A 27,913-nucleotide genomic window follows, 5' to 3' on the forward strand; every position below is an offset into this window, starting at 1 on the left:
TGCTGCGTATGTTTGCATCTATGTTCATCAGGGACATTGATCTGTAATTTTATTTTCTTGTGATGTCTCTATCTGGCTTTAATATTAAGGTAATGCTGTCTTCATAGAATGAGTTGATAAGTGTTCTTTCCTCTTCTATTTTTTGAATGAGTTTGAGAAGAATTGGGGTTAATTCTTTAAGTATTTTGTAGAATTTACCAGTGAAGCCATCTGGTCGTGGGGTTTTCTTTGTTGGGAGGTTTTTGTATATTGATTTAATCTCTTTACTAGTTATAAGTCTATTCAGATTTTCGATTTCTTCTTGAGTCAGTTTTTGTTGGTATTCATGGTTACTTGAGGTTCAAAACACTTTCCTGAAAAAAAATGTATATATAAACATATTACATATACCCAAGTACATGGAAAGACTAATCATTTTCCTGGATTGATGTTATATTGGAATTTTTTTAGTTTCAAGACGTAACTTTACAACCATGTTGTTTAGAAATAAGAAGGAAAATACTAAGGGAATCCGTTAAAAGGGGTAAAAGCAATTGACTCCAGGAAAAGGAAAGGGCAGAGGAATGCTATTTTTCTGAAGAAATAGAGCAGCACAATTAGACTCTTTGTAAAAACAAACAATGATGTGATGTAAATTTAAACAATTTAAGTGATGTAAAAAGAGTTCTACAACCAGGCTGTCTAGATCCAAACCCCACGTCTGCCATTCGGTAGCCCTTTAACTATGGGTACGTTTAAGGTGTTTGATCTCTCTGAGCCTCAGTTTTTCCATTTGCGAAATGGGAATGGCAGTAGTACCTATTACAGAAAGGTTCTACAGGAACTGGAGGAAACAGTGAATGTAAAGGGCTTAGCTGCAGAGTGTCCTGGAAATAGAAGCTTCTTGCTTCCATCATCAGGCTCTCCCAGACCAAACTAACTTTCCTTTTGGCTGAGCCAGAGCTGCCTGGTCACCCTGGAGACTCCCCCATTTGTGCTACTGACTGACTGACTGCCTGACCTTGGGCATGTCTCTTCTCCCAGGATCCTTTGGAGGTGGCTTCAGAAGGGCCCTAAACTTAGCCAGCTCCCCCAGGCTCAGGCTGGCCCTGTCCCAGACTCCAACCTCTCCCCCTGGGGGTCATGGCTTTGTTTTCTTCTAAAGGCCCAAGATTTCCAAACTCTGTGGTTGCCTTGCCTAGCTAAAAGGGGAAGAAGGGGATCAGCCCAAGAAGGAGGAGGAGGAAGAGGAAAACAAGAGAAACAGCCAGTACAGCAGAGAGGAGTGTGTGCCCAGCGGTCCCGGTCCCTGCGGAGCTAGCAGCTGAGACCCCAGTGCCTTGCCCACCCCTCAGCCCTGCATCAGCCTGCCACCTCCCCACGGAGGCCATGGGCCCAGGGGCTCTGCTGGTCCTGCTGGGGGCCACAACTTGGCATGGTAAGAGCAAAACAGGGGACTCTGCGGGTTGGGGGGGATGAGTGACAACAGAGAAGGCCCCTGTGCAAGGACCCTGTAAACCTCTGCCTCTCCCTGGGTATCCCCGCTCTGGACCGCAGGTTTGCGGGTGTCTGCTTTGGAGAGGCAGTGGAGGGAAAAGAGGGTGTGGGTGGGGTGGAAGTAGCCAGGAGGGCTGCAGATCTGTTCCAGCTGAGGTTGACTCACATGTGTCCTTAACAAGCCCCTGATGCCCCGGGGCTTCAGTGTCCACATCTATTCAATGGCAGGTGTTGGGGGCAGTGGTGAGCTGCACCAAAGCATGCTCTTCAAACTCCGCTCTGCAGATGGATTCCCTGGGGATCTTGCTACAATGCTCATTCTGACTCAGTAGGTCCCAGGTGCAAAGTGAGATTCTGCATTTCTAACAAGCTCCTAGGAGAGGCTGATAACAGCTGGTCCAGACTTACAGCCCTCTAGGAGGCCCTAGAGAGCTCCTGATGGCTCTGCCAGCTCTCTGCCTGTAAGCCGCAGAGAGCAGGCCGGACCCGACTTGGAGGGGCCCAAGGGGGCAGCGGTCATTCCTCGGGAGGCTTGGGTAAGGGGCTGGAAGGGGAGATGAGAGGTTAGCCTCTGTGGCTCAGGGCTCAAGTGAGGTGAATTTGGGAGGAGAGTAGAGGAGGACTAGAGGAGGGCCTGCGGGGAGGACAGTGCTGGTCTCCCTGGCCAGAGTGCTCCCAGACGCAGGCTGCCGGGCCTCAGCCCAGGGAGCTGTGTGGCAGACCCCGTCCCGCCTCCAACTCTGGTAGCAGCAGATCTGGTGTAGCTCCAATCCAGGAAGGTGCCTCACTGGGGATGAGGGGCTGGCTGCTTGGCTTGTAGCTACAGTTATATTTTATCACATACTTATTTGGAGGGATCTTGGGCCAGGATGGGGATGGGGTGGGGTGAGGTGGGAAGGCAGCCTCAGCTCTGGCCTCCCCATAGTTCTGGGGCTGCCGGACCCTGGGGAGTAGGTGCGTCTGGTCCCCGATGAGGAGATGGCCCGCTGAAGGTCTTTTTATGGCCAGGTCAATCTCTCTGGGCTCCAGTGTCTGTTCCTTGTTATTGAGATGTAATTTACATACAGTAAAACACACAGATTCTTAAGTATACAGTCTGATGAGGTTTGACAAATGCATATGCTTGTGTACCCACCATCCCAATGAAGACAGAAACTATTCCCCTCTCTCCAGAAAGTCCCATGAGTTTTATTTCACTGTCTTCTCCTATTTTCCTGCCTAGCACCTGCCAGTGGGGCACTGTTGGGGGATGGGAGGATTGTCCAGCATCTAGACCTGGAAGAAAGAAAAGATAGGAGGCAGCAGGCTAGAAGCCTCAGGTTTCAGCCCAACAGACCAGTGGTGCGAGAGTGGGGGGTGCAGGGGCGGCCATGAGGGAGTCAAGGGCCAGGCTCTGAATACCCTGGAGATGGGCAGAAGGCCACTAAGATCCTGGGCTGAGGAGGGGGCTATGTCCCAGGCCTTGGTGTGCAGTATGGAGGGGACATTGAGGGAGAGGAGTGGAGGTTGCGCCACATCCTGGGAGCTGAGATGAGAGACAGGCACGGAAGGGGACCTTGGTCAGTGTCCGCCAAGCCCCAGCCCCCAGCCCAAGGAGGACGGGCCTGAGCAGGCTTTCTCTTCCCGCCAGCCAAACCAGCAGGGGGAAGTTAGGGGCAGAAGTTGAGGGTGTCAGCCTGGCCCTGCGTGAATATCTGGGACAAGACGACACGACAAAACAGGACACATTTCTCTGACCACATTTCCAGGAGACCGAGACAAGGGCTAGAGGGGCAGGGCAGGGAAGGAGAAGGTGCCACTGAGACCGGGTGGGTGCAGAGCGGAACACAGTGAGAATCACAGAATCTGAGACCTTGGATGGTACACAGACTGTGACCTTGAAAAGTTAAAAACTTTAGGGGCGCCTGGGTGGGTCAGGCAGTTAAGCGTCTGATTCTTGATCCCAGCGCATGTCTTGATCTCAGGGTCGTGAGTTCAAGCCCCATGTTTAGCTCCACACTGGGCGTGGAGCCTACTTAAAAAAACTGTTGAATCACAGATCTGTACTTCTGAAACAAATAACACAACATATTCTAAGAAAAAAGAAAAAGAAGAAGATAGCAGGAGAGGAAGAACGAAGGGGAGTAAGTCAGAGGGGGAGACGAACCATGAGAGACGATGGACTCTGAAAAACAAACTGAGGGTTCTAGAGGGGAGGGGGGTGGGGGGATGGGTTAGCCTGGTGATGGGTATTAAAGAGAGCACGTTCTACATGGAGCACTGGGTGTTTTGAACAAACAATGAATCATGGAACACTACATCAAAAACTAATGATGTAATATATGGTGATTAACATAACAATAAAAAATTAAAAAAAAATAAAAATTAAAAAAAAAAACCCCGAAAGTTAAAAAGTTTAGATATCAGAGTGTCAGGACCAGACGGGGGGTTAGAAATGTCACGACTGAGGCAGTAGCCCAGGGCAAGGGCAGTGGACTGAACCTGGGGCCGCTCTCGCCTTACTGAACCCTCCCGGGACCTCCCAGGTGGAAAGGGACTATTCCCATTGGAAGGAAGAGTAGCCGGAGAGTCAGAGAGGGTAAGCAAGCTACCCAGAGTAAAAGGGAGAACAAGTGTCAGCCCGTGTGGGTGTGACCCCACCGTCCAAGCTCTTCCCCGCGGTCAAGCCCCATCCGGGACCCCCCATGGCTGCAGCTGCAATAAGTCAGCCCCAGCTCTGCTGGGATTTGTCGGCAGCCTGCCAGAAATGATGCCTGCCCTTCTCCCTGGCGGTCATGTGGCACAGGAGGGGTACAACCCCCAGGTGCTGGCCTTGGCAGTATTCCTCCAGTTCCCTCAATGCTTTGTGCTCATCAGAAGCTCAGGCAGCAAGGCAAACACCTCTGGATGGGTCTAACATCAAAACGCTAACAAAGCCATCCTGACATAATTCGACAGAGAAGATCTTTCCCATTCTGGAGTCTATGCTGGGGATGGGGTGGAAAACCCCACTTCGGGCACTTCTGTGCAGGACAGTGGAGAACCCTGAATTCAGCCGATGCCCCGGGGGCAGCAGTGACCAGGCCCCTGTCACTGGAGTAGAGCGGTCGGACTCATTAGGGGCACCCAGTTGGTCAGTGGCAGAGCCAGGCCCTGCAGCCCAGAATGTTCCAGTGTGCAGCAGGTGGCACTCCCTCTCCTGGGGGGTCCCTCCGTTGGAGAGGGGGCGGTAGCCAGGAGGGCCAGGAAACAGAAGTGAGAACATCCCTGGGAGGAGGGCTGCAGGCCGAGCGGAAACTGGGGGCCGGGCTGGACACCAGCAATGTGCTTCCGCCCACACGGGCTCAGGGGGGGCGCCTGGCCGCCCCTCCAAGGCCTTGAATCAGTTCTCACTTCCCTCCTTTGCCCCTATTTTAGGCCTGGAAAAATGCTGACGCGGCAGAGGCACCAGGTCTTCCCAGAGGGCCTGATACGGGTTTCAAGTTCTCTTTTCTCCTTCAAGAAAATTTTCCTTAAAAGAGATGGGCTTCCTAGTAAACACAGTGGTGCTGGTGTGCTGGGCTAGAAGGCTGACCAGCCCTTACTGAGTATTTATTTGGTGACAGATGAGGATCCAAAGGCTTTCCATGCACTTAAACCTCCTGGTATCCCAATAAATGTGTACAATTATGGCCCCCATTTTATAGGTGGGGGCAACTGAGGCTCAGAGCCTCTGAACCATCCCACTGTGCTGCAGAGCAGATGTCCAGTGGTGGGAGTGGGCATGACACAAAACTCCCAGAACCCTTCTAACTCTGCTGGGCCAAGATCCTACGACCCTTCTCTTCCTCTTCATATAAATCAAATCGGAGCACTTTGCCACGAACATTCCATTCCTTTGTTTTTTCCTTTGCTTGTTTGAGCTCCCTGCTTCGAGCCAGGTCCTGGGTTTGGTGCTAGGGATACAGTCCATTTTGTACATGGGGCCGAAGGGGTCCACCCGTTGGGAGGATGTTGCAGTCACAGCTGAGAAGACGAAGGCAGGAGGCTGGGGGCGACCCCGCGGAACAGCAGCTGACTGGGCCCTGACAAAGCTCCCAGTGCCTGCTTCTCAGAGGAGGGGGCTACTGGACATCAGTCCCTCCCTGAGCACCTTGTGGGGGGGGGGCTGAGCAAATGGCAAAGAGGGCCAGGACTTGCTCAAGGTGATCCCCAGTCACAGCTGAACCTCAGCACCACACGTCTCCAGCCAGGAGGATCTCAGAGGCTAGGATCATCAGACCAGGGAGGGTCTCCTCAGGGCTCACTCCTGTCTGCTATTTACCCCCGCCCCCCCCCCCCCCCCCAGTTCAAGGAGTCCCAGTGATAGAACCCAGCGGCCCTGAGCTCGTCGTGGAGCCAGGCACAACGGTGACCCTGCGATGTGTGGGCGATGGCAGCGTGGAATGGGATGGCCCCATCTTTCCCCATTGGAACCTGGACACTGACGCCCCCAGCAGCATCCTGACTACAAATAATGCCACCTTCCTAAACACGGGGACCTATCGTTGCACTGAACCTGGAAGCCCCCTGGGGGGCAGTGCCACCATCCACCTCTATGTCAAAGGTGAGGACTCTGGGCCCACTCCCAAGAGGCCTGGCCCAACAGGCTCCACCAGGAATGGGCAAAAGGGCTGGGCCCTCGGATTAACAACCATAATAAAGCAGCTCCACATTGACTGAGTGTCTGCCCTTGACAAAGACCAGCGGCAGTGCCTCCAGTTTAATGTAGTTCTCACAGTAACCGTGTGGCGTAGGTGCCACGATTATGCCCGTTTTCCAGAGGCTCAGACAGGTTGAGTCATTTGCCCAAAGCCACACAGCACCAAGTAGGAGGGCTGAACCCTGGCTCTAGCGCCCCCACCCTGAAGCGTCCGTGGAGCTGCTCTGACGTGGTGTGGACCTCAGGCAAATGATCAGCTTCTCCGAGCCTCCCTGTCACCAGTGTCCAGGGACCGCTTGGCCTGGTGGAGGGAGGGCAGTTGTAACCCCGTACCCCTCTACCCCAGACCCTGTTCGGCCCTGGAAGGTGCTGGCCCAGGAAGTGACGGTGATGGAGGGCCAGGACGCACTGCTGCCCTGCCTGCTCACTGACCCCACGTTGGAGGCAGGCGTCTCGCTAAGGCGGGTGCGAGGCAGGCCTGTCATGCGCCAAACCAACTATTCCTTCTCGCCCTGGTACGGCTTCACCATCCACAAGGCACAGTTCACTGAGACCCATGGCTACCAATGCAGTGCTCGAGTGGGTGGCAGCACGGTAACATCCATGAACATCTGGCTCAAAGTGCAGAAAGGTGCGTGGGGCTGGGAGGGACAGGCCAGGGTGGAGGGCAGGGACAGAGAGCCGGCAGACATGCGAGCCCAGGCAGGGCCCAGGCCTGAGGGGGAGCAACGGGCTGTCCCTCCTCTTTCACTTCTTCCTTCCAGTTGCACCATGGTCATCCACAGGGCGCCTGCGAGGGCAAGACAAGCAAGGTGCGCTGGGCACAGAGAGACAGCCCAGGATCGTCTCAGCTCATGAGACATGCCATGCAAATCATTCCACAAGGGGATAGGAGAGGGTGGGGGGGACGCTCTCTGAGACAGTGACATTTTAGTCCAGCCGAACTGGGAATGATGGGAAGCAGGTGGCTGTGCAAAGCTGCTTCCGCAGAGGAAACAGCAGGTACAAAGTCATGAGGTGGACGCAGGCTCTGACTGTTCCAGGAACAGAAGGAGGGCCCAAAGCTGTCCCACATGGATTTCCACTCAGTGTCGGCGCACTGCTGGGTGCTGGGCACAAGCAGGAGGGGCGGTGAGCCAAGTGATGGGAAGGTGGGGGTGGGTGCACGTGACAGCTCTCACCGTGGGGGTGACCATGGTGTTGAAGTCTCCCTCCTCTCCGCCTTGCCCCGGCTAGGCTGGTGCACCAGATTCTGGTTTCTGGAAGGCCTGGTATGAGTACGCAGGACCCCAGGCTTGACACCTGGCTTGAGACAGGAATCAGGTCCCTGCACCGAGGGCTGGGGTCACAGCCACATGGCTGGCAACAATGCCCTGGGCTCTGAAGCCATGAAACCTGTTCAGGAAGTCACAGGACCCCACCATGTGGGCAGAGGGGGCCATTAAGTCTCTTTCCCCCCCGCACTCCAGCTGGCAGAGCCATGGGCCCTCGTTCTGCCAGGATCCCCTCAGTGACCTTGGATGAGGCCCTTAGTGTCTCTGGGCCTTGAGAAACTGGATTAGATTATCTTTCAACACCAGCAATAGCCACGAACTAGAATTCAAACACCCACTCTGCGTCAGGCACTGTACTAGCCATTGAGATATCTCCATCTTCCCGGGGGAGACAGAACAGAGAGCAAATAACACGCTGACTGTGATCCACAAGAACCCGCACCGGAGAAAGCTGGATGTATGTGGGCTGGGGGAGGCTCATTCAGCTGACTGGTCACAGAAGGCTTCTCGGAGCGAAAGATCTGGAGGATGAAAGTGGCCGCCCGCTCACGGTGTGGAAGGAAAAGCACTCCGGGCAGAGGGGGGCAAGTGTGCAGTCTGTGGCGGGAAGGCCAGTGCGGCTGCAGAGGGGCCGTAAGCACGAGGCAGCAGGTGCTCGGGTGGTCAGCAACAGGCCGGGGCTTGCATTCCAAGAGTGATGGGAAGCCACGGATATGGGCCCAGGAGCACACGTGATCCAATCCACGTTCTCAAGAGCTCCCTCGGGCTGCTGCAAGGAGTCTGCCTCGTGCAGGGGCCAGAGGGGAAGCGGGGGCCTTCCAGGCGGCTGTTGCAGACGCCCAGAGCAGAGAACAGGGTGAGACTGGGGAGAGGTGTGGTGATGAAGGGGAGTGGACTTCTCAGAGTCTGTTTCAAAGACAAGACTTGCTGTCTGAGGCCTCCAGGCTGCCTTCCAGGATTTGCGATGGGAGCGTGGTGGGGTCCCCAGCCAGTTTCCGGCCTGTGGCAGGGAGCCGAGTGACAGCTCCGGCCTGAGTGTTCATGGGTTGCTCCCCCTGGCCTCAGTCATCCCAGGGCCCCCGACCTTGACGCTGGAGCCTGCAGAGCTGGTACGGATTCAGGGAGAGACTGCCAAGATCGTGTGTTCAGCCAGGAATGTTGATGTTAACTTTGAAGTCTTCCTCCAACACGGAGAAACCAAGGTCAGTCCGTGCGGAGACAGCAGGGTGAAGGGTACCCAACCTCCCAGAACACCAGGCCCCGCAGGATGGAGCCCCAGCCCCACTACCAGCTGGCTCTCTGGACTGAGGGCACGGCCCAGGCCCTGAGATCTCACTGCCTGTCAATAGCTGATTCAGAACCAGGACCTGGGCTCATGTCACTGATTCTTGTGGGGGGGGGGTGGTACTCTACCCCCTTGATCTTTGTCCCAGCCTGTAGATAAGAGCCAGAGGTCAGTTCACTTCTGACTTAGCAAGGGATTCCTTGGCCACCTCGAAGCCCAGCAATATAAAGGCCATTTCAGAAAGACTAGGAGAGAGGGAAGCAGGGTGAGTATCCCCAAAAGGGAATGGCATCCGGCTGCTTCTAAGAGCTCCTTCCTGCACCACTGTGCCCTACCATGTGCCGGCCACAACCCTACCCCCATTTACATGCAATAACTCATTGTTCTTCACTACAACCCTAGGAGCATGGGCTGGTGTTAGTCCCATTTTACAGATGAGGACACTGAGTTCAGTCCCTTGCCCAAGGAAAGGCAGATAGTAATCTTTAAAGGCTGACGATTTGAACCCAGAGTTTTCTCATCCCTAAACAATATTTGTATCCCATTTTCATTCCTTCTGGCTACAGCTCACAATCCCTCAACAATCCGACTTCCAAGGTAACCAGTACCAAAAAGTCCTGGCCCTCGAGCTCGATCACGTAGGCTTCCAAGACGCCGGCAACTACTCCTGCGTGGCCACCAATGTCCAAGGCATCAACTCCACCTCCATGGTCTTCCGGGTGGTAGGTGAGCGTCAGGGCGACGGGGGAGAGTGTTGCCAGGGATCCCGGGGCAAGCGAGTATGTGAGGGGATGGGGAAGGAGGGAGCTGATGGCGGACAATGAGGAGACACTGTTAAGAACAGCTGCACGAGCCTCCCCTTATCCTGCGCCTGGCGAGGGAGCCCCACCACTGGGATCCCTCCCAGATCCTTCCCCAGAATCCTTCACTCCCTTCCTGGAGCTCCGACAGTGCATTACTGCATTTTGTTTTGTGACTGGCGTCCAGTAGCTCCCTATTAGACTGCTGTTCACGCCTTTATTCATTCCTCCATGCCGGGACCACCCATGTCACACAGACGCAAGAGCAGACAACGCTCACCCAGGGACATCATGCAGGAGGCAGGGCGTCCTGGGAACACCAAGGGGGGGGCCCCCAACCCTGACTTGGTCAAAGTGGCCTAAGCTAGGCCCCAAAGAATGGAGGTGGGTTAGCGAGGCAGAAGGATGGGAAAGGAAATGCAACAGCAGAGCTTGTGGATGGCCCAAAGGGAGAGAGCAGAGAGCGTCTGAGATGTGGAGGGAAGCTGGCAGCGGCAGGGATGTGAGTGGTGTGACAAGGGGCCAGACAGAAGCCGGGAGCGAGGCAGCGTGCAGACGGCAAAACGGGTGGGTGGCTTGCAGCCTATCCTGTTGGAAAGTCATTGAGAGTTTAAGAGAGTGATGGGATCAGACTGCCTGCAGGGGTACATTGTGGTGGCAGCACCCCAACCTGGCTCCGCCAATGACTAGCATGATACCTAACTGCAAGACGGGGATACTGACAGTACTAGCAGTCAGTACTGCTAGTACTGACTAGTACTCATAGGTTTGTTGTGAGCATTAAGTGCATCTGTCATCTACCTACCTACCTACCTACTCTGGCGCAGAGTAAATGCTGCCTAAGTGTGCACAAGGGACGTCATCTGAAAGGCCAGTCCGATGCCCTGTGCATTGGATGGGAGATCCGAGGCTGGACAGGCTAAGTGGGAATTTCTCACGGTAAAGACAGGCTGAGTGATTTTGGTCTGGCCACACCTCGTGTGTTCAATGTTAGGGGAGACAGAGGTGTGTCGGGGAGAGCACGCGTGAGCCTCCCCACCCGGAGAGCAGCCACACTGCACAAGGCTCGCGGTCACCGTGAGCTCCGCGGGGGGCCCCGTCCTGCGCCAGGAGCTGTGTGGGGTGAAGGAGGAGAGGAGCACATCAAGTAGTTCCCCAGTGGTGGGTTCTGAGCCTGTGTGTCTCCTAGTGCACGGGTACGGCAGTCACTCAGCGTGTGTGTTCGTGCACGCTCCTGGTCAGACACTGCTCTGGAGGCCGAGGACGCTGCTGCAAACGCGGAGGCCCCTGCACACGGGAAGTTTGTGCTCCAGCTGGGGAAAGATAAGCAATGAGCGACATAAATTCTGGAAACCAAATCAGTTCTATATGGTTTGCCATTTAAGATAGGGTGTCCTCAAGGAAGGTCTCACTGGTCAGCTGCCATGTGAGCCATGGCTTGAAGCTGGCGAAGGGGTAAGCCACACAGATGTGCGGCAGCACAGAGCTCCGGGCAGAGGGCGAGCGGGACTGTGCTCGCCACGTGCAAGGAACAAGTCAGCCAGCATGGCCGGGGGGGAGGGGGCGGCGGGCTCCGGAGAAAGAGTGGTACAAGGGGAGGTCGGAGAGCTGAGCGGGAGAGGTGGCAAGTTCCCCAGGGCCCTGGAAGCCAATGTAAGGACTTGGGTCTTTTCCCCTTGAGAGAGATGGGGTGCCATCGGAGGGTCTGAGTAAAGGAGTGTGACGCCATCTGACTGGCACATAATGAGATTGAACATGGCTTTCTGGTGCTATGTGGAGGGTAGAAGCAGGGGGACAAGGTCGGAGGCTACTGCGGTTTCCAAGCTAGAGGTGACGACGGCTTGATTAGGGTGGGGGAGGGGGAGGTGGTGGGAGGACGGCTGGGGGATGGATAGACAGATAGATGGCTGAGGGGGAGAGAGGAGAGGACAGAAGCCTTGCCCTAAAAGCTCACAGATTAGTTGGACAGAGAGGGTGCTTACCCAAAGGGAGAAGCAGACGCACAAAGTAGGATAGATGTGGTGCCTAACGAAGGTGTGGACTCTACGGGCCGCAGAAGTGCAGGGGGGGGGAGAGCTCCCTGTGGCCTGGCCTGTGGGTGGGCACCGCCTCAGAGGGATGAGCCTTGAAGGATGAGAAGGATTTAAATAGAAAAGAGGAAGAAGACATGGTTCCCGGTGGAGGAAATGTCTTGAACAAAACCTCCAAAGTAGGAATGACTGTGGTGTGTTGGTGTGTTCAGGGGATGTTAGGAGACCCAGATGGGTGGGGTAGTGTGTGTGTGTGTGTGTGTGTGTGTGTGTGTGTGTGTGTGTGTAGGAAGAGGGGGCTGGCTAGATGGGCATAAGGAGAGACTTGACTGAGGAGAGCCTTGAATGCCACTCTGTATGTGGACACAATAGGGAGCCATAAGCTTTGGAGCAGGTATATAACAGGGTAGAAGAAGAAATTTTAGATTTCATAGAATTGAGGAAGGAGAGGAACCCTTAGAGATCATATAATCCAGGGCTTTTTGCAAAGTCTTGGGGATTTAAGAAAGCATTTCAGGGGCTTCCATGAGAGGTATGGAGAGACTGAGTGAATGGGGATTCTTGCCATAGCTCCTTTGTCTGAGATTCAGCCAGAGCAACTGATTTCAATTCATGCAAGATTTACTTCGAAGAAACTAGTCAGGACTTTTTCAGGCATAGGTACAGAAATCAACTTGAGCTGGCCTAATCACAAGAGGATTTTTATCGGCCTTATAGCTAAAAAGCTCATGGATATGAGCTTCGGGTAAATTGGATCTAGGTGTTCAGTTGATGTGGGCAAGAACCTGTTGCTTCTCACCTCTACATCTCAGCTCTACATTTTTCTTGTGGACCCCTTGCAGCATCAGGCTTGACAACCCCAGTGGAGTTGGGGCTTCTCCTTTCCCAGAGCTCCAACAAAAATCATGGAAATAAGTGTCATAGGACCCACGGGCTCATGTGCCTACCCCAAACCACTCGCTGGTCCAAAGGGGACATACTACTTTGGCTGGCTGGCCTGGCTCACATGCCCCCTTAGAGCTGGATGTGGGAGCTTCACTGGCTGAACTATTAGCAGGAGAAGGGGAAATGGGTGAGGGGGTCCAGAAAAAAAACAGCAGACTTTGATTTTTTGCCACTGAAAATTTTCAAAAAATTGTAATAACACAAATACATTCGATCTCTTTGTTATATAAATAAGGATAGAGGTACCAAGGAGGAGAGGAATTTGTCCAGGTTCTCCTAGCGACTCAGCAAAGAGAAGAGTTTGGGATTCTGTGGGGCAGTGGTGGGCAGAGAGGTGTCTGAGGGTGAGTCTTGGTTAGGGGTGGGGGCTATACACAGTAGGCACTCAGGATGAATGGCTGTATCAATGGGTAGATCACCAAATGAGCAAACAAACGGAAACATCTTTCCTCTAATGCCCGATCTGTATGTGTTCTGCTTTCCAGAGAGTGCCTACTTGAACTTGACCTCTGAACAGAACCTCCTCCAGGAGGTGACCGTGGGTGAGAAGGTCAATCTCCAAGTCAAGGTGGAGGCCTACCCGGGCCTGCAAGGTTTTAACTGGACCTACCTGGGACCTTTCTCTGACCACCAGCCCAAGCTCAATTTTGTCATGATGAAGGACACATACAGGTACAGCCTATCAGCTCCCATCTGGACAGCCCCATAGCCAGAAGGGAAATGCTTCAGCCAGGAGGCAGGACACTGACTGGGTCATGTCTCGACCTTGCTGGTGACCTGGAGTAAATCCCTTCCCCTTTCTGGGTCTCACTTTCGCTGACTATAGAACCTCAATATCAGTCATCTGTGTTCGAGGCGTCGACAAAATTGGCTTGCCCCTCTGTCCTACATCCTTGGGAAATCCAACGAACCTCCTCAAGAGTTCTACCATTTCTTGGGACGTGGATTCTCATGCTCACTCAAGAGCCCTTAATCCCATTCAATCTCTTCTTTCATAGCCAATCCAAATGTAGAAGACATGCTCCATGATTTCTACTCCTAGATACACTCCTAATAATGATGGCGCAGGGAATCTGCCACATACCCGGGTTTGGGGGATAGAGAGAATTAACATCACATGATCACAGATACATCAAAAGTTCTTTAAAGGCCTGTGGTCACCCACCCCTGAGAAGTTCTCTATCATTCTTCTCCACAGACTCCAAATGCTTCTCATAAAGTGCCATCCGACTCTACCTCCTCTTTCCTCCCTTCTCTCCATTTCCAGAATCTGGCTTATCTCACAGGCACAGCATGTTAGAAGTCTATTTCCTGTCTCCCTACATCCTCAGAGTGTTACTTGCCCATCCAAAGTGGCCTCACTTTGGTAGTCTACTACATAAGAGAGTCTCCTCCACAGAAGGAACACCGATACCATGTGCTCAAACAATAGCTTCTTTACCCACTTGTGTTTTAACGAGAGCACGGCACTCAAGGACAGCAAGCTTGTGCTGTGCGTGCAACCCATCCCTCTCCCACACTCTTGACAGACTTCGCTAATCCACTGTTGAGCTCTTGCCCGCAGGGTCCGAATGCAGCCTGGGAGTCCTTCTTAGCACAGTCTCCTAGCCAGTATTTTCATCATCACTGACTCAGGAGAGGAGACGTGTTTGCCGTTATTTGGGGATTTGCTAAATATTTGCTAGGTAATCCCTTAGCCATCTTCCAACTCCAGAACTCTCCAGGTTCTCTTCCTAGCTCCTGAAGCCCAGACCTCATGAATGCCTGGCCTCCAGCTTGCCAATTATCAGAATCAAAACAGAACAAAATGTTCAACAGGACAAAAATGTTTCCTTGTCTTCATTTTTCTCCTCCTAGTTCCCTTCTCATCTATTCTGGTCAGGATTTCTAGCTTCCCCTTGTCCAAAGCAGAAGTTCTGAATCTGGAGTCTATAGACCCCTGGGAGGGGGCTGGTCCATGGACAGGTTTCAGGGGTCCATATGCAATAGGGACATTGCAGAAAGAAACCATGGAGATCCCCCAAAACACAGTAGTGTAGGGACATTCGGCACAGGGCAGATAAGCCTGGGCACCAAACAGCCACCAAATTTAGCTCACGTGATGGGTGTGTTCATAATGGTGACATTGAGTCACGCAAAAAAAGTTAAATTCTTTCCACTTAAGAGGTAGATGTGTAGAGGGGTTCTGTATGCCAAGGGTCCTGCTGAATGAGACTGCCCTTTGAATACCATGGGTATTAGTTTGGTATAATTTATAATTATATGCTATAATTTATTTTAAAAAACTTATTTATTACCTAAACAATACATGTCCATTATGGACAAATGCTAAAATAGAGCTTAAGAAAAGAAAAAATGAAAAATTACCTGGAATGAGCTGAGGATAATTTATGTTGTCTGCATCTGCTCCCGAGTCTTTTCTGTAACAGAGGTCACCATTAAACCGAGTAGCTACGATGAGTCGGGCTCTGTGTCAATCACCCTGAATGTATGTCCCTTTAATCTTCAGGCCAAGCCTGTGAATTAATACCATTGGTGTTACCCTCATAGAAAAGGAAGCAAAGATCAGAGATGTTAAGTACTTGACTAAGATCACGCAGCTAAGACAGACGGCACGAGAACTTGAACCCTGGTTTCTGTAGCCCCATGGCTATGTCTTGCCTCTCATCCCTCTCACAGTCCCTCCTGGCAGGGTTGGTGCTTTAGGAACTGCAGCTAACTTGGGTGCTGGTGTTCTGAGCAGGGACTGCTTAGCCCAGTAACGATGGTGGAAGTAGGTACATATGGTGGGAGCTTGTGATGTGCCTCCCAGTGTCAGCACTTCACAGACATCATTTCTATTAAACCTCAGAACAAAACCACTTTACAAATGAGAGAAGCAGGGACGCCGGGGAGGCTCAGTCGGCTAAGTGTCTGCCTTCGGCTCAGGTCATGATCTTAGGGTCCCGGGATCGAGCCTTTCATGGGGCTCCTGGCTAAGTGGGGAGTCTGCTTCTCCCTCTGCCTGCCGCTCCCCCTGCTTGTACTCTCTCTCTCTCTCTCTCTCTCTCTGACAAGTGAATAAATAAAATCTTAAAAAAGAGAGAAGCAATTAAGGAAATTGGGTTGGTGGTTTCCCATGTCTTTAATGGCACTCAGCCTGGGTCCCTGGCTCAGCCAAGGCCTTTGCATCCTGGACACTTTACCAAAAATAAAACAAAGCCCTTTCAGAAGGTTGTCTGAGCCCACTGTCTTGCAGGGGCCATACGAGGACTGGGTTCATGCCAGACGGCTTGCCCCTCTTGTGCAGGTACACCTCTATCCTCTCCCTGCCTCGCCTGAAGCCCTCGGAGGCCGGTCGCTACTCCTTCCTGGCCAGAAACACTGGAGGCGAGCATTCTCTGACCTTTGAGCTCACGCTGCTCTGTGAGTGATGGGGCAGGTGGGCGGGCGGGGCAGTACTGGGGACTAAGGTGCCTGGGGCTGCCTGTATGTCCCTGAGGCTGGTGGATGGGCAATGGAGGGAAAGCAGCTCAGTGCAAGGGTGGTCAGACAGGGACTTGGGGCCTCTGGGGCTGATCCCTCCTTCTTCCACCCCTCTTTTACTCCTCAGACCCCCCAGAGGTAAGGGTCACGTGGACCGTCATCAATGGCTCTGAAGCACTGCTCTGTGAGGCCTCCGGGTACCCCCAGCCCAATGTGACATGGCTGGAGTGCAGGAGCCACACGGATAGGTAGGTGGCTCTACTCACCTTCTTCACCCCAGGCTGAGGGGCCTGACGGCGGGGCGTCCTCAAACTCTAAGCCACACTCTGCTCTTCCCAGGTGTGATGAGGCCCAAGGGCTCGTCCTAGAGGACTCACACGCGGAGGTGCTGAGCCGGGAGCCCTTCCACAAGGTGATCGTCCGTAGCCTGCTGGCCATGGGGACCTTGGAGCACAACCGGACTTACGAGTGCCGGGCTCTCAACAGCATGGGGAACAGCTCCCAGGCCTTCAGGCCCATCTCTATAGGTGAGCCTTCACCCCTCCCGGGCCAGGGTGGGAGGTGGGCCCAGGAAACTACCCCAGCCCCAGGGAGCCTGGGAGCCAGGGCCTAAGTGCCAGAGTGGAGCAGATCCCAGCCATACCGAGTTCCACCTCTCTGGGTCCAGCTGCAGCCACCTCCTGACCAAAGATCTCCTGAAGAGGCCAGGCGGAGGCGTCTAGGACCCATGGGACTAGAAGCAGGGAGGAGAGGGGCAGAGGGAGAAAGCAGCCTGAAGCGTGGCTTCATCTGGCCCCTGTGCTCTTATTCCAGCATTCGATCTCCCCCGTGAACGCACAAGTATGTATTTGGCACGAGCTGCGTGCCGGGCACTCACTCAGTGCAGGGGAGCAGTGTGTCCATGGAGCTTGGAGCCTGGGGGGGGAGAGACAGGCCAACCGTCCCCCAGGGCCGGCCCCAACAGCCTCCTCCATCCCTCTCGGACTCTCTTCCCCCCAGAGGCACAGTCCCATCCATTCGGGGCCACTGTCCCCGGGTGGGGCTGATGGCCAGCCCCGGGCACTGACTTGGGCTGCGTCTGGTCGGAGGAAGGCGTGCCTTCCCTGTGTGGTACAAAGGCTGCAGCTGCCTGAGTGGGAGAGACCCACAGCTGCGGGGACCCACAGCACCTTCAGACTTCCAGCAACCGGGACTCAGCACCACTGTGTGTCAGGCCCTGGCCAGACTCTCTGGGCAGGCAGCACCGAGTGGGAGCCTCTGCCTGGCTCTGAGGTGGCCCCGCAGGTGCCTCGGAGCAGCTGGGACCAGGGCCAGACTCCACACACAGCTGCCTGTGGCAGTCCTGTCTCAGGGCTGGGGTCCAATATTAAACATGCTAGACGGATGTTTCACTGAGTGCTTACCGTGTGCCAGGCGCTGTGCTGAGCACCTTACAGTCATTATCTCAGCGAGCTCACACGACCCTAGGAGGTTAGCACTATTTTCCTTTCCGCTTGGGAGACGATGGACCAGAGGCTTAGGGAGAAGTCACACGCCTCCTAAGTGGCAGAGGTGAGATTTGGCCTCAGACCCACACTGTTGATCTGGGCAAGATGATGGACACTGTGTCCTTCAAACATATTGAAAGAAGTAAGGATATTGATCTGGAGGAGGAGACCCAGGGGCTATTAGTCAAGCTTTCAGACCCTCAGAAGGGCTGTGTGGTTCCAAGCGGCGCTCGGGAGAGCAGTGGGGAAATGCTGGGAGGGCAGATTTCAGCCTAACCTCTAGGTCTTTTTGTCTGAGCTGCCTGAAGGTGTAGGGGGTGAACGCCCATCACTGGGGTGTGTGTTTGTGTGTGTGTGTGTGTGTGCACAAGCCACAGCTGGGCACTGGCACAAGCCTCTGCTGCAGAGCACCTCGCATCGGCAGGAGGTGGTACTGTGTGACCTGAGGGGCTCCCCAGCCACAGAGGCTGTGACGGCGGGCAGGGCTTGGGGCTGAGCATAAGCAGACTCGGAGGGGCTGTCCTCCAGGCCCCTGGCTCGGGGAGGGTCTATAGGAAGACTCTCTGAGGCTCTGGAGGCTTCCAGGTGAAGACTCTTGGTTCAGTCAACGCGTATTTATTGAGCACCTACTGTGTTCCAGGCAATGCAGTGGCCTGATCTCAGTGGTGGCAGGAGGGCTCGGAGGCCCCGCTGCCGGCTCACTCCTCCACCCTACCCCTTGCAGGAGCCCACACGCAGCTCCCCGACGAGCCGCTCTTCACGCCCGTGTTGGTCACCTGCATGTCCATCACAGCCTTGTTGCTGCTATTGCTCATGCTGCTTTTCTACAAGTACAAGCAGGTGAGCCTGGGCAGGGCGGGGGTGGGGGCGTCCAGGCACCTGAGCCAGCCCAACCCTGGCACAGGGCCACCCGGTTGCGAGGATCCACCCTGTAGCCCCAGAGAACCCACTCGTTCTGTCAGCCATTCAGCCAACAGCTCTTTAGTGGGCACCAGCTGTATGCCAACGTGAGCGGCTGGGTGCTGAGTGAGCCAGAACTCGGAGGCTCTGAGGCTCTCCCCTTGTGGAGCTCACTGTCTAGAGCAGGCGATGGTTGCAAAAAAGTGAGGGTGTGGATTACAGAGCAAAAGATGCAGTGCGGAGAGGGATGGGGTGTTCCAGAGAGTGTGAACATGGGGCCCTGTCCCCGCGGGGGGAGGGGGATGCAAGCACACAGAGAGGGCATCACGGGGCCAGGCCTGTGTCTCACGTCAGGCGGTGGGCGGTCTAGTGGAGGAGGAAGGCTTGACCATCATCGTCCTCTTCATTAGTTATTATTCATCGAAGCTGCCATTGAGTTCTCAGTCAGCGTTAGTAACTTAAGGGACATTTTCCTGAAGACTGTTACTCACATCCTCTCGTTGAATGCCCGCAACGCTCACGGCATGTGGATGGCATCGCTAACCCTATTTTACAGAGCTGGAAGCTGAGATTCTGAGAGGGGGAGGCAGCTGCCCTTGCCTACAGCTGGTCGGTGGCAGAGGCTGGGTTTTAAGAAGCCATGTTTTTAGCCATTATGTGAAACACCGAATCATCTGATCTTACCCTCATGACAACCTGGAAGCAGGGACTGAAGCAGTCAGTATTTTACAGTAAGGAAACTGAGGGCTGGCAAGGGTGAAGAACCAGCCCAAGGATCCCAGGTGCCTGCCACGTGACAGCCTGAGGCCTCTGCCACCTGCCTAGCTGCCCTCCTACACAAAAGATGGAGTCCATTGTCCCTGGTGGGGAAGGGAGCCTGCTTGGAGAAAGTGGTGGGCGTGGAGGGGCCAGATCTTAGAGAATGGGGGGTGCAGCAAAGGGAGACAAGACTCAGGGAAATGGTATCTCTGGGGGAGAGGGTAATGTGAACAAAGGGGAGGGCGGGGTGGGGCGAGACCAAGGCAAGTTCCAGAAATATTGATGCCTGGAAGAGGAGGCAGATTGGGGGTCCAAGGAGTTGGGCCCCAGCCTGTAGGCTCAGAGCCATCAGGAGGTTCGAACAAGGGAGCAGTGTGAGTAAGGGGTGAACAGCCCACCATGGGGGCCTCCTCTGCATCTTTTCTTCTGCACCCCTGCCTTGGGGTTTTTAGCATCAGAAGAGGACTTAGACAGTGTGGATGGGATATGGGGGCCCATAGGGGCAGCTCTCATGCTCATGCCAGGACCCAGCATGAAGAGGCAGCTCTGAAGGCAGCCTCCAAGAAACAAAGGTCCTGGGTCAAGACTTCAGGGACCTGGGTCCAGCTCCAAAACTATTTTGCCATGTGACCTTGGCTAACTCACTGCCCGCTCTGATCCTCAGTTTCCCTTCCCTACCAGGAAGACTGGTCACAGTCTTCCTGCTCTGACGTTCCACGAGCCTACGGATAGTCTGGTTTAAGAGCCAGGGATTGGGAGTTGGACAGTTGAGGCTCCTGCCTCTGCCAGTCTCCAGCTATTGCAACTCTGGGGAAGCTGGGGTTGTCTCTGTCTCTGTTTCTCCATCTGTGAAATGGGTTTAATAATGGTGGCCACCCCACCAGGCTGTCGTGAGGATTCAATGACAGACCGCATGGAGGGGATTTAGCAGGGTGCTGGGCACAGATGGCGCTCAGGATGGACCCTGCATGCCCTTGCCCCAGGAGGAAGCTGACTGGGGAAGCTGAGTTAGCTCATGCATCTTGGGATTGTAGGAGTGTCTGAGGTTGGGCATCTCCTTGACTACACACCAACAGTGGTTGGAACACCCCTCTCTGGAACACCCCATCCCTCTCCCCACTGCGTCTTTTGCTCTGTAATCCGCACCCTCACTTTTTTGCAACCATCGCCTGCTCTAGACGGTGAGCTCCGCAAGGGGAGAGCCTCAGAGCCTCCGAGTTCTGGCTCACTCAGGAACTCACTCAAGGAAGGAACAGTGGTTCCTTCCTCCAGGTAGAGACCTGAGATCCAGCCAGACGACCTCTCCTTCCTTTGACCGCCTCCCTCCCTTTCCCCAGTACCCCCTGCCTCGCTGGGGGCCCGGGCAGCACTGGGGAGGGGGCTGACTCAGGCCCAGCCTTTCAAGGCCTTGCTCACCCACCTCTATGGACAGGCCTTAACTCACTCTTGTTGAGTTCCTTCTCTGCGCAGCTCTGATTATTGTAAGTTTCTTCCTTTTATAGAACTGAAAATTGCCTCCCAGTCAGTGCCCCACAGAGCTGCCTCCTCAGCCCAGAGGGCTCTGCAGAGATTCCAGAGAAGGCCCAGTTCCCTCTCCAGCCCCTTCTACCTTTAGATGCCCAGCCCCCTTGGCCAGTTTTGGTTTGGGGACACCTTACCTTCTCTCCATGGGACCATTTTTGGAACATGTGGTCCCAGCCACCTCGTTTCCCGTCCAGGAAATGTAACTGCCCCCTGAACCCATCCAAGGCCAAGAAAAGGAGGGCATCACATGGGACAAGACCTTGAGGGGTCAAGATGGTCATGCCCTTGCCTCTGGGCCCTCCGTCTAATCCCCTCTGCTTTGCCCCATGGGGTTCTGAGCTTTGCCTCTGCACTGGGGACTCTGCCTGGCCTGTCCTCACTGCCTGGGCCTGCGGTGAGGGGTGGCTCTGGCTGGGGGGAAGGGTTAGTTCTGCCTCAGGGCTGAGTCATCACCTTCCTGGCCCCCAGAGAGACCACAAGGGGGGCCATCGGGGCGGGGGGAGGAGAAAAGGGCAGGAGTCAGCAGGCTGGAAGGAGGAAGGACACACGGAGGAAAGGGTGAGGTAGGGAGGCACGAAGCCCGGGATTCTGGAGTCAGAACTGAGCTCTGGGACCTAGAGGCCGACTGGGGCCAGGTGGGAGGGTCCCCAAGGTTTCCAGTGGGAAGTATGGAGGTTGCTACCTTCCTAAGACAGAGAACATCCAGCAGCCTAGAACCATCAGGCCTAGATGGGGAGAGTCACGGGACGGGGATGTCTCCCTGCCCATCTCAGTCGCCAAGGGGAAGTTGGGGTGAGCCTGGGCCTGGGCCTGGTGTAAGGAGTGAGAGGACCCATGCTGAGCGTGCCAGCCGGTGCCCTGCTCAGGGAGCACGCCCTCCGATCGGGACAACTACTACTGTTAGGAAACCTGGTCGAGGTGGCCCGTCCCAACTTCCCTGTAAGGGCTCTCCTTCAGAGGAGACCCCCCCAGGTAGAAGCCCTGGGTAGCCAAGGGTACAGAAGCAGAGCTGCTGGCTGCCTTCCAGGACGGGGCAGGGACGCCAGCGGCACAGGGGGAGGCGGGGGAGAGCTGTTCCTTCCTCCAGGTAGAGACCTGAGATCCAGCCAGACGACCTCTCCTTCCTCTGACCGCCTCCCTCCCTTTCCCCAGTACCCTCTGCCTCGCTGGGGGCCCGGGCAGCACTGGGGAGGGGGGTGACTCAGGCCCAGCTGCAGGGGCCAGAAGAAGGAGAAGTGGTGAGGAGAAAAAAACAGCTTTGGCCACAGAAGCCCCTGGAGATGGAAGTGGCTGGGGGAGGTCAAGGAACTCCCTCTGGGCTTTCTCTCCATGTTTAGGGTTGGGAAGGCATCTGCATGCGGGGCTTGAATCCTGCATGACTCAGGAGCTTCCTCCTTTGGTCCCGCTTCAGACTCTTCCTCCCGAGCCACAGCACGGTTGTTTTTAAGTTTACCTGCAGCCTCCCTCCTGAATCAGAACCCGGAAGTTCTTCCTTATGTCTACCCACAGTCTCCTCTCCCAAACTACCATCTGGAAAGTTCTTCCCTACGGCTCTCTGGAGTCCTTTCTCTTAATCTGATGCAACTTGCAGCCACAGGCCGCCTCCCTCCCTGACATCCACTCACATACCCGTTAGCTCCCCCAGGCTGGGTGCCCAGAGAAGGAGCCCAGCTGCTAAGCACAGCCCAGCTGGTCCCTGTCCCCTTGGGCTGACCGGAAAGAGCAGGACTGCTGACCCAAGGCCTCAGTGTCCTCCACCACCCAGGCCCAGCTTCCACTTTCCCCCTAAAGTCTGTCTTCCATCAGTGCTTCTCATGGGCACCCCCTGGCATGATGCCCCCAAGCAGCCATCGCCCTGGGCAGGAAAGAGCCACGCATCTGCTTTCCTCCCTACGTCTGGCTCTGCCCTCTCTCTCTCCTTTGACAACATAAATTCGGATGTATCCCTCACCTGCGTCACCCCCTCAAGGGCTTCTCAGTGCAGTTAGGAGGGAATCCACTCACCTGTCCCAGCGCTCAAGACCTTCCTGTCTCTGGAACATCCCTATCTCCTTCAAGCCCCACCCCCGGGGAACCTTCCGGTCCCTCAAACTTGCCAGGACTTGGCCCACCTGCAGGCCTCTGCATCTGCTCCTCACTGAGCCTGCAAAGAGCTTCCTCTGACAGTCATCTGGCCAGCTTCTCTTCACCTCCTCAGGGGCCTTCCCTGACTTACCTTCCGTTGTACCCGGCGCTCTCTAGACCATCACCCTGCTTTGTTTTCTTCACGGCACTATAGGAAAATGTCCGACATAAGTATGTATTTGAGTTGAATGCCTGTCTTAGCCCCTTGCCTGTGGGCACAGGGCCTTTATCTTCTTCAGTTCTGAATCAATGGTGTCTGACACAAATAGGGATTTGGTGAAATATTTGTCTGGAAATATTATTCAGCCTTAAAAAGGAAAGAAATTCTGACCCACAGATGGACCTTGAAGACATTAGGCTGAGTGAAATAAACCAGTCACAAAAGGACAAATACTGCACGATTCCAATTAAGTGAGGTACCTAGAGTCATCAGATTCAGGAGATAAGTGGCCAGGGCCTCAGAGGAGGTAGGAATGGGGAGTCGCTTAACGAGTATGGAGTGTCAGTTTTGCAAGATGGAAAGCATTCTGGAGACTGGTTGCACGACAGTGTGAACGAATACTTCTGAATGATATACTAAAAAATGGTTGAGATGGTAAATTTTCTGTTGTTATGGATCTTACCGCAATTAAAAATAAAACCAGACAGTATTTGGTTGGGAGGATGGACGGATGGATAGGCCTCAAGATCCCTCCCTCCCTCCTGGCTCAGGAATTACCAAGTTATCAGGGCTGTCAGGGCTCTCAGAGGTGACCCTGTCCCCCGTCTTTCAATATCCAGGTGGGGAAACCAAGGCTTGCGGAAGGGAAGGTCACATGGTGAGGCCAAGCCAGGCAAGGACAGGGCTCTCAGTGCCTTGGACGTGGGACAACCCGGTCCCTCTCACCACATCTCAGGCCACCCCTGCCTCCTCCCGCACGCCTTGGGACTGCCCACACCTCTGCCCTCGGGGGTCGGGGATGAGATCCCAGATCTGCCTGCAGGGGGCTGACGTACGCTTCCCCCTCCCTCTGCAGAAGCCCAAGTACCAGGTGCGCTGGAAGATCATCGAGAGCTACGAGGGCAACAGCTACACCTTCATTGACCCCACCCAGCTGCCCTACAACGAGAAGTGGGAGTTCCCCCGCAACAACCTGCAGTTCGGTGAGATGCGACCCTAGCACCCACATGGGACCAGCATGCACCGCAGGGAGCCTGTGGGCCCTTAGAGAAAGGGCTCTTTGTCACCCAGAGACCTAAGGAGACCATGTGTATGTGTGTGTGTGTGTGTGTGTGGCAGGGAAGACTCTCGGAGCCGGTGCCTTCGGGAAGGTGGTAGAGGCCACAGCCTTTGGTCTGGGCAAGGAAGATGCTGTTCTGAAGGTGGCTGTGAAGATGCTGAAGTGTGAGTGAGGGGAAGGGGCTTCGGGAATCGCGGGGAGCGGGGAGGAGGTGGTGTATGCTGGGGGGGGCCTGCCCTGTCATCACAAAAGGCACCACCCACATTTTTGGCCTGGGGTAGGGCCTGGGATTGGAGGCAAGGGCTCTTGGCTTCTTTTGTGAGCTCCAGCCTCCCCCTAACTCCTGGGTGTGGAGGATCTTCTGATGGAGCCCCAAAGAGGCTGGGGCACACAGAGGCCACCCTGGGCCACGGCCCGGCCACAGCGTGGTTTCCTGCCACTCGGGAGCAGCGCAGGGACGGGCCGTCTCTCCTTTCGCCCTGACCCCCATCTGTGTGTCTGCATTTTTCCTTTTCCCTCTTTTGGTCACTGATCACTTTGGGGCACTGGGTGTGCCCTGCTTGCTCTCTTGGGTGTCTCCTGTCCGTCTGTGTGGCTCTCTATGTCCTGCCCTCTCCCCATCCATGGGACCTGTGGCTCCGTCTTCCAGCCACGGCTCACGCGGACGAGAAGGAGGCCCTCATGTCGGAACTGAAGATCATGAGTCACCTAGGCCAACACGAAAACATAGTCAACCTTCTGGGAGCCTGCACCCATGGAGGTGAGGGGTCCTGGCAGGCACTGGGGCCCGTGGTCTGGGAGCCTCTCGGGTGTCTGAGGGCCCAGGGTCACCTCACTCCATCTTTTCCTCCCTCTCCCCTCCAAGTGATGGTAGGATCTCTACCTCAGCATTCCTCAAATTCCTAGACCAGGTGCCTGGATTTGTCAGAAGGTGTTTATGACTGATTGTCAGTTCTACGAGCTCTGATCAGTGGTTCTCAGACCTTGGTGCGTGTCCTAGTCAGCCAGAGGCGGGTATAAGAGTGCAGATCTCTGGTTCCTGCTGCAGGGAGTCTGATTCTGGGGGCCTGGAGGGAAGCTCCCACCCAAAGACACTTGGACACTCATGACAGGGTCCACAGAGGTGCCCCAGGGCCTGTCATAGATTTCCTTTGAAGAAAGAATTCTTTGGCTAGTTTTTTGAGATTCCTCTGTTTTAGACAGATGGGATTACTGAGGCACAAAAAGCAGAAAAAGCTGCTCATAGCCAGGCAGGATTAGAACTCAGGTTTCCCGAGTCCCATTCCAGGGGGCCGTGTTGCCCCACACCCTGTTCCTGTCCACATGGGGGAGTGGGCTGAGGAGTGGCCTCACCCCACTCTCTTGGCTGCTCTAGGCCCTGTTCTGGTCATCACCGAGTACTGTTGCTATGGAGACCTGCTCAACTTTCTGCGAAGGAAGGCCGAGGCCATGCTGGGACCCAGCCTGAGTGTGGGCCAAGACCCCCAGGCAGGTACTGGCTACAAGAACATCCACCTGGAGAAGAAATACGTCCGCAGGTAGGACCCTGGCAAAGGACAGGAAGGAGGCTGGGACTGGAGGAGGGGGGCCTGGGTCTGTCCGTAAAGCTAACAGAGGCTCGGTGGCCCTCACATTCCCATCTCTGCCATGGGAAGTAGTCACCCCCGCTTAGATGGGCCAACCCGGCTTTTCTACTACTTATTCCGAACATCCAACAAATATTTAGACACCTACTATGTTCTAGGAATATGGAGGGCAAAGATGGGCCCCTCATAGTCTGGTGGAGACAGGCGTTAATGAAATCATCACTTTAATGTATGTAAAAGATAAACCAGGATCCATTCAGCGCTCTAGCCAGAGATGGGCAGATCTTGAGGACAACTGCCCTATTTGTCCCATGCTGTCAGGGGCTATACAGCACCCAGACAGAGTCTGCTGCTTGTTGGGGGACAAGGGGCAAAACAGGGTGACCGTGGCCAGGCCCCTGATCTCCTTGGGCCTCGGTTTCCCCGGGGTGAGCCACTGGGGGGGTTGAACCTCTCAGAGTCCTTCCCACTCTGTCATTCTGTAATGCTGTGATTCCTGGAAGCCACCCCGAGGAAGATGGATGAAGCCACATGGGGAATCAGAGAGAGGAAGTGGCCAGTTTCGTGTCACACATGAGTCAGGGGCAGAGGCAGAGCCTGCGCTAGAACTCTGCCCCCTCAATTCCTGGTCCAGTACTCACCTGAGCCTCACTGCTGTCCTGAAGTCTCGGTCTCGGGGCGTGTGGGGCCTCAGGGCCAGGCTGCTGAGACAGGATCAGAACAAGAAGGGTGTACATGGGGCCCCTATCTCAGCCGCTATCAGCTGCCAAGCCTGGGGAGGCAAAAGGGGAAGGAGGCCATTTCATTCCATCTGGTATCCTCGAATATGAGGGCTGGCAGGATCTGCTTCCTCTTCCTCTCTCTGCTGCCCCTCTGAGAGGGCAGCTCACACCGGGCCTCCTCAGGCTGGAACCTCAGGTCAAGTCAAATCAAAATGAGAACTGAAGTAAAGTACTAACTTCTTATCTTCAAATGTGCAGATGGGGAAAGGATTCAGTGAGGTGACTTCAAGGGCAAATGGCATGTGAACCAATCCTGCCAGCGGGTTCCCAGGCTACATTAATGGAAGTATAGTTTCTAAACCAAGGGAGGGGATGGTTTTGCCATGGTCAAAGCCTAAATAAGACATTCCCTTCTCTTTCTGGGAACACTAGATCTAGTATGGGCATTGTCAAGGTGCACATCTCCATCACAGAGGGAGCAGGGGTGGGGCGGGGGGGGAGTCCAGAAATCATACCTAGTTGTAATATTAGAAGCAGTAGTGGCTATTCAATCTAGGGAAGTGCTTTCTCCAACTGTGACTCAAAGCGTGAGCTCATAGGCATCACCTGAGAGCTGTTAGAAATGCAAGAGCTCAGGCCACCAGACCTGCTGAGTCAGAATCAGCATTTCAGTAAGACCCCCCCAGGAGAATCATATGCTCCCGAATTAGTTTAAGAAGCACTCCTCTAGACCAGTGGCCTTTAGCCAGGCTGCACACTGGAATCACCTGGAGAGATTTCAAAGTGTGAACGACTGGGTTTTGCCCCCTAATTTCTGAGGTGGTCCGGGCACAGGGAGAGTCGACAATTCCCCAGGTGATTGAATGTGAAGCCAGCGGTGAGAACCACTGTCCAGACAGAGAAGGCTCAAAGATGGGGCCCTAGAATATGCTCAAATCCCTGTAGGGCTGTTACGGGAAAAGGGAGCCTCATTCTCTGTGGCCCTTGAGGGCAGAGCAAGGACCAGCTGGAGGAAAACCCCAGGGGCAGGTTGGCATTAGGAACAGTGAAGAACTTTCTAACAGGCAGAGAGCTGCCCAACGATAGAACAAATTGTAAGCTTCTTCCCTGAATGGCCGTGCTGAAATCAATGATCACTCACACACAATGCGGCAGGGGAATTCCCTGTCAGAAAGGGATGTTCGAGTAGACCTTGAGGTCCCCGTCCTTCCCTGCCGATTGGAGAGGCCATGGGGAGCTAAAGGTCAAGGCCTGAGCTGGGCAGTTTAGCAAGAGGGACTCACCCGCCCCCCAACCATTTCTCCTATATAGGGACAGTGGCTTCTCCAGCCAGGGTGTAGACATCTATGTGGAGATGAGGCCTGTCTCTACTTCTTCTTCAAACGACTCCTTCTCTGAACAAGGTGAGGAGGTACTGGGTTGCAGGTCAGGGAGGGGCAGAGAGGGGCGACTGGGGGCTGGACAGGGAGGGGCAGGGGTGAGGTAGGGTTGCGCTGACACCTCTTCCCACACCAGACCTGGACAAGGAGGATGGGCGACCACTGGAGTTGCGTGACCTGCTCCACTTCTCGAGCCAGGTGGCCCAGGGCATGGCATTCCTTGCTTCCAAGAATGTGAGTTGTAAACTGCGTCTGAGTGTGGTCACCCAGGGGGGTG

At 54.8% G+C, this 27,913-nt stretch overlaps 1 protein-coding gene across 1 annotated transcript in view; it reads left to right on the plus strand.

Annotated features, from left to right (window-relative positions):
* Positions 1-1,216: 1,216 nt before the first annotated feature.
* Positions 1,217-27,913, plus strand: part of CSF1R (colony stimulating factor 1 receptor) — a 30,622-nt gene continuing 3,925 nt past the window's right edge. Inside the window, exons 1-16 of the mRNA XM_028106600.2 lie at positions 1,217-1,417; positions 5,783-6,040; positions 6,483-6,767; positions 8,476-8,612; positions 9,262-9,421; positions 12,956-13,142; positions 15,760-15,875; positions 16,063-16,183; positions 16,275-16,462; positions 18,147-18,262; positions 23,746-23,872; positions 24,009-24,113; positions 24,599-24,709; positions 25,325-25,487; positions 27,569-27,660; positions 27,773-27,870. Coding sequence (XP_027962401.1) covers positions 1,369-1,417; positions 5,783-6,040; positions 6,483-6,767; positions 8,476-8,612; positions 9,262-9,421; positions 12,956-13,142; positions 15,760-15,875; positions 16,063-16,183; positions 16,275-16,462; positions 18,147-18,262; positions 23,746-23,872; positions 24,009-24,113; positions 24,599-24,709; positions 25,325-25,487; positions 27,569-27,660; positions 27,773-27,870 — 2,313 coding nt within the window. The 5' untranslated portion in view covers positions 1,217-1,368. The remainder of the gene's footprint in view (positions 1,418-5,782; positions 6,041-6,482; positions 6,768-8,475; positions 8,613-9,261; positions 9,422-12,955; positions 13,143-15,759; positions 15,876-16,062; positions 16,184-16,274; positions 16,463-18,146; positions 18,263-23,745; positions 23,873-24,008; positions 24,114-24,598; positions 24,710-25,324; positions 25,488-27,568; positions 27,661-27,772; positions 27,871-27,913) is intronic.

This window comes from Eumetopias jubatus, unplaced genomic scaffold, assembly GCF_037043125.1.
Source record: "Eumetopias jubatus isolate StellerSeaLion01/CBP00866 unplaced genomic scaffold, mEumJub1_p1.0 scaffold_5, whole genome shotgun sequence".
Taxonomy (NCBI): Eukaryota; Metazoa; Chordata; class Mammalia; order Carnivora; family Otariidae; genus Eumetopias; species Eumetopias jubatus.